This window comes from Fringilla coelebs (genome assembly GCF_963513975.1).
Source record: "Fringilla coelebs genome assembly, chromosome: 3".
NCBI classification, from domain to species: domain Eukaryota; kingdom Metazoa; phylum Chordata; class Aves; order Passeriformes; family Fringillidae; genus Fringilla; species Fringilla coelebs.
Genome location: NC_140030.1, coordinates 24,958,681 through 24,964,985, shown reverse-complemented (window position 1 = coordinate 24,964,985; position 6,305 = coordinate 24,958,681). Strand labels below are relative to the sequence as shown.

The window sequence follows — 6,305 nt, the reverse complement described above, 5'->3', positions numbered from 1 at the left end:
TGTGGACGAGCAGAAGCAACAGCATGAGAACTCAGTTTCTCCACTTATCTCCATTTCAATAGTGGAAATATTAGAATAACAAAGCAGCTAGAGGTAGCAAAGCCCAATTAGGGCTCAGATTTTAGACAACATTTAGTATTTATATGCTGGATAAGAAATGTTCATTCATTATACACTCTCTTCTCACAGCTATTTCTATCTCCATTGCTGGCTATTGCTCACTATTGGGTTTATTTATCCCAGTGATTATTTTAATTAAAAAAGGTATTTCTTGAATTTTGTAAAGCTAAATAAATACAAGCATAAAAATCATTTTCATCAAAAATATTTATTTTTGAATGAGAAATCTGTTAATAAAAATAACCAGATATTTTTCTTGATAACCATATTTCATCAATATTTAGTTTGATGGCCACAGTCTCTGGTAAAAATTGCTCTCTAGCTATCCTTAGAATTTAAAATCTGATATAACAACTGATTGTATAATTTATGTCTGAAAGATATGCTGTTTACTCAATAGAAATTGTCCAGAGAAAACGCAGAATCATTTGGTAATGAATGTCTCATTTTATTTATCTTCTCCACACATAAAGTACTGCTTAGTTAAAGTTGTGGTTAAAAGAAATTCCTAGAAATGTTGAAACATTTTAATTCTGGAGATCTAGGTGAAAACAAGAAAAGATAAAAAAGAGAATCAAGATAAGCTTTCTCTTACAAAGACAAAATTAAGGCCATAATCTCCTGTTCTAACACAGCACAGAACACCTCCAAAAACTGCCATTGGCCTTTAGTGATGTTCTTGCCTCAGAACTAACTCAGCTAACACAATTTATCCCCCTGGCATTAAGGTAGCAGCAAAAAGAATACAAATTGTGTCAGCAGGTGCTGTTCACCCCCTCTTTAGAAAGATGTTGATTAGGATTTGTCCATGAGCATCACTAACATCGATATTTTGGTTCTTTCTTTGGTGGCCCAGGGTAGGAGTACTGAACCCTTTTTCCCTCTCACAGGGAAACACACCTCACATAAAGGCATAAAAATTTTGCTGGTCTTCCACAGTGACCCATGACCTTCTATGTCTGAAAAGTATACATACTCTCCTCTTCTGCTGTCCAAGCTTTCTTAAATAACTTTTGCTTTCTACATTCTTTCTCTTTCTTCAAGGATAAGCTAAAAATACATTTTCTGAAATAAAAATATAGCTTTCCCAAATCTGGGCACAATAGACATTTTTCAACCATGGGCTGAGATATTTTATGTCTCAAATAAATCATTACTGATAATTATTTTGCAGCTGGGTTGCTATACTAGTTTTTAACTTTATGACTATTTATTTGCTTATAACTAAACAAAACAAAAGCTCAGAGGACTTTTAAAATTCCATTTTCCCATATCTGTAATGTTTTAATTCAGCAGGTGTTTGTTCAATCATTTCAAATTATATAGAAAAAATATATATCTTGTTCAACACTCTTTAACAATTCTGCATTTTCCATGATTGAAGAGCAAAAATAGTATTCTTATGGTAAAGGAATTGCAATAGCTATGAAATCAAATCCTGCTGCACTTTTCACAGTTACTTGGGTTTTATTTTTCTTAGAAGGGACTAACCAAAATAATTTCTTAAAATAACATTGATATACTAGCTATACTTAAAAATGAAGCTTACACATAGAAATATTGAAAATCCTATTATTTTATTTGATATTTAAACATTATGTCCATTTAGATATTTTTCTTTATTCTTTTTTAATTAAAAAAGAGTATTCTCCTTTTTCTCTTTAAATAGAAAACTTTAATATCCAAATGAATGCAAATCCCTTTCCCTCACTTAACAGCAATGTAAACTAGGAGGAATTGCAACAATGTCAAGTAAAACAACTGTTGGGGAAGGCTAAAGCATAAAATGATTAACCACTTCATAAAACTATAGTTGCCATGATAGATAATACATTGCATGACATTTGGTCAAAGAAAAACCTAGAAAAAATATTTACAAAAGGTAATCAAATAACACCCGGTCAATTAATAATTGGCTTTATAGAAACATTTGAATACATGAGACTGTCTTCTTCCTATGCCAAATGATTTTTAATAAAAAAGTCCTCCCTCTCATCCTACCTATTCTTTTGAAAAATCTGGACTGAAATGCAAGAATAGTGCCACAGGGAAATTGTATCTCAGGTTCTGATAATTAGTCTTTTTCTAACCAATAGACCACATTCTTCCAGAAGACTAAGTCTCCACTGATGCACCATGTTCATCCTTTAAGGGGAAAAATGCAATACATAGTAGGATGCTCCAGGCCAGAGAGATTATCCCATAAATAGATATATAGATTTTTAAATTGATTGTATCTTTAGTATTTAGTGGCAGTTAAGAGAAAAGTAATGAAAATGAAAGGCAATTTATGTTTTCTACGTTAAAGATTTTCAGAGATCTTCTGGAGCGGCACTTACACATTACAGACTAAAATGAGCTACCAAAGTTAAAATGTCCAGTCCTTCAGAGGTGCTGACACTTGTTATTCCTATTGGCCTGAGCAGGAAATTTGAGCCTATAGCACCTTTGAGCATCACAGAAGTTTTATTTAAATGGTTACTTTTCAGGCACTCAAATCTGAAAAAAATAAAAGGCTGTTTAAGTATAATCTTATGAAAATATGTGACTTTCAGCACTTTGGATTCACATCTTAGAAGCCTGTCTGTACTTAGAAAAGTAACGTGGACTCTCCCCAAAACAATCTGAAGTGAAAGTTCCATAATAAACAAAGAACTTACTACAAGTGGATTTGCAGAAAAAGAAGTGCAAAGTAATCCCAGAATATCACTAGTGCATAAGTAAGCATTCCTTTTACATAAGTCAATCATTTATAGAAAGAGGATATAAATAAATTATGTTTGAGCCTTCTTTCAAATACTTAGATTTCTTTATATGATACATTTTAGAACATTTCACAGCATCTAAAATATATAAAAATAAATATCTACAATATTTACAAAGTATGATACAATCCAATCTTTAAAAAGAATTGTAAAGACATGTTCTTTAGCTCATACTGAGGTAAGTAGGTTTCTGTAAGACTGAGAAAAAAGAGGATAGGCAGTTATTTTGAAGGAACCCCTTTGTCCAGTTGTAGTCTGTACTACAGCTAAAAGCATGTGACACTCTGTGGCAGTTGTAGTGTATTGAGCCAAAGTCATCCTTGCTGTAACTCCATTGAAGTGAGTTTAGTTATGCTAGGGACAAATTTATCCCACTCTGCATTCTCTGGCTTGACCGTGTCTTCTGCAGAAACCCTTATGGCTTCATCTATGTTTGAAGTCATGTTCATCCCGGGTATGTGAAGATGCAGCTCTGCTGACTTCAATGGGCTGAGCATAGCTGGGATATCTGTAGATAAAATAAAGATTTTAAGATCATTTCACTGCCTGTGTCAGGTGGCTGGCTGACTGACTCTCTGATTATCTTGCTCTGAACACCATGCAGGTGATAAACTATTAATAAAATGGTCTTCCAGAAAATGTTTCAAATTGCATTTGAAAATTTGAAGTGAAAGCTTCTTGACTGAAGACTAAGGGCCTTTCTGATGCGTAAATCTTGATTTTTAAACTTTTCAACATTTTCATGTGTTCTACTACTTATTAATATGCACTCTTTAGTAAATTGCCCCGTGGTTCCTTATTCAGATGCCTCTCTGACCAGCAGAGCACCACAGCTTCCTGTATATAAGTCAGTCATGGAATCATTGAGCACTTGGGTTTGAAGAGACATTTAAAGACCATCTAGTCTAACTCCCCTGCCATGAGCAGAGGACAGAGAGAAGAGGATAAATGAGAAACAAAGGGTTAAACATAATTTACAGCCACACTGTCATATGAGCTTCATATTTGTAACTTTGCTTGTGCTGTACATAAAGGAATAGCAACACTACTGAATTCAGGCAAAAAAACCCATTCCTTCTACATTAAGTGAAAAGTGGCTTCCCAGCTGTTCCTGAACCCATGCAATAGCCTAACAGGAAAAAAGAACAAAGATTTTGGAAAATAAATTAATATGAATTTCTTATTTGATCAGCCTAACTCACACCAGAATGCATGCTAAGCGGATAATTTGAAATAGTAATGACATTACGGTAGTTCCACCTCTACACCCAATTTTGATTAAAACATTTGTTATAAAATATACCACAACTTCAGCTAATTAGATGAGAGCAGAATACAGCTGTTCATAAGCACAGTCCAATGATAGGGAAAATAATTTTTGTACTTTCAGATACTTGTTCTTTATTTATTTAGGAGTCTAAAAGAAGTAGGTATCCAAAGAAAATATTTGTATAAAATATAACTGCTTTGCTCCCTAGCTATCTGCAACACGACTTGAAATAAATGTGAGAAATTTTCTTCCCTCATTAAAAGTTATGGCATATTCTATAAAATAGTTATTTTCATTTTCTTTTCTTACTGTCAGTTCTTAATTTTAAACACCCTTCTCTCTTTCTGCTCAGATCCCAATATTGATGGACGCAAAATTTGAATTTACTTCTATGGGATCCAAAGGCATAGGGACAAGTATACTAACAGTGGGTAATAGATGCAGTACCATTTGATGGAATTGTGTTTATGTTGGTCAATACAACGTGTTCTGAAAGTTTTGAAACGTTATCAAAATTGCTGATCTGGGTGGTCAAGGATTTCCGACTCTCTGTACTGGCACGACCTCTGTTGAACCGTTCGTCATGGTGGCTGCGAATGCCAAAGATGCAACAGGAAAATGCTGCTTTAAATTCTTCTCTAAATTTCCCTGTCAACCACAAAAATGACTCATGAAAAATTGTACTATAAAACGCATTTCATCAAACTTTATTGATTCAGATATAAAGGAGTTATCTAAAGCAAAATTAATGCAAACCACCCAGATGCTCTTCTAATGCAAAAGCAGAAAATCACAGTTTCATCATCTTGGAGAAAGACAGAAAAGACAACCTTTCTAAGAAGATATGTGAGGTGTGATGTGAAGACAGAATTATTCTTGGCTAGACTGAATGGACAAACTAGAATGACTAATGAAACCACCTCATAGATAGTCTGCTGATTGTTTATGTATGTAACAAAAAAATAATTGAGCAAACACAGGCTTGAATGATTGACTCTTTACTTGATATGTGAAATGAGAGAGCATGGCTAATCTGGGTTTTATCATTAATAGATTTTAAAAGATTTCACAATGTTTGACAATCCCATGTTTTTGGGGCTCAGAGGAAATTGTTCAGATTATTCTCATACTACACACCACAAAAAAACTACAGTGGGCCAATATGTAGTGAGGATCAATAGAGTTTTGCCTCCCTGTATTTAGCTGCAATACTACCAGGTCAGGTCCTGATTCTGCTCTCCAGGCCAAATGACACAAACACAAACTAAGACAAATCTATAAGTAAACAGCATCCTGTCTGTTTCTTTGAAGTTAACCCTACTTGGCACAGTCTGGCCATGCAAGTACTATTAAAGACTCACAGCCTCCAAATCCCAATATTGGAATATAACACACCAGCTGGGGACAGCCCCCAGACTGTGCTACCTGCCAGAGAGCATCCAGGAGTGTTTAGAGAAATGGAAATTGTTTCAGATGAAAATCACAGCAGGAACTTCTCTACCACATTAATGTCACACTCTAGCACTTGGACTCAGGCCCTGGCACACTCTAGGTTACTTCTTGGTAGACAGCCTGAGGGTAATGGGATACTTCAGACAACTTTTTCTAGGAAGAGGATCTAGCTCCCACTGGAGGAGCTGAGCTGAAGTTACACGGTCATTAATTTTTGTTATGGTTCATTACATTCAAATTACACATTAAACTTGAATTCTAGTTAACAGTAACTTACCACTGAGGAAGTTATAAATAATAGGATTGGCTGCACTGTTTGCATACACAAGCCAGTGTGAGAATGTGAACCAGGCATATACAGTTTCTCTGTCATCAGCATGATTAAACATCCCCAAAACCCTACAGAAAGAGAAAAGCAAACCTGAAAGATGGCAAAATTAGAATTCATTTTAAAAGATTTTACATCTTTTAGCCTGATTTCTTCTGTGATGACCTCTTTGCAGTACCACAAAAAGGCTGATTGAGCAGTGCTCTCTTACTTGAGAGAAAGAAATCCTCTCCCCAGCCCTCCTGCCTTGGTGCTTTGGCACGGCTGAGACTTTACCATGGCAAAGATGCACAAGTTTTCTGACAAGTAACTACATTCATCTAGTGTCAGATAAGCCAAGAAAAGACAGGAAAAGTTGCTTTTGATGTAC

General features: G+C 34.9%; 1 protein-coding gene across 1 annotated transcript in view; it reads right to left on the bottom strand.

Annotated features, from left to right (window-relative positions):
- Window positions 1–3,199: 3,199 nt before the first annotated feature.
- The window catches only part of HCRTR2 (hypocretin receptor 2), a gene marked incomplete at both ends in the record, with an annotated part of 30,775 nt that continues 27,669 nt past the window's right edge, over window positions 3,200–6,305 (bottom strand). Inside the window, 3 exons of the mRNA XM_084202385.1 lie at window positions 3,200–3,393; window positions 4,603–4,803; window positions 5,885–6,006. Of these exons, the coding sequence (XP_084058511.1) occupies window positions 3,200–3,393; window positions 4,603–4,803; window positions 5,885–6,006 (517 nt within the window). The remainder of the gene's footprint in view (window positions 3,394–4,602; window positions 4,804–5,884; window positions 6,007–6,305) is intronic.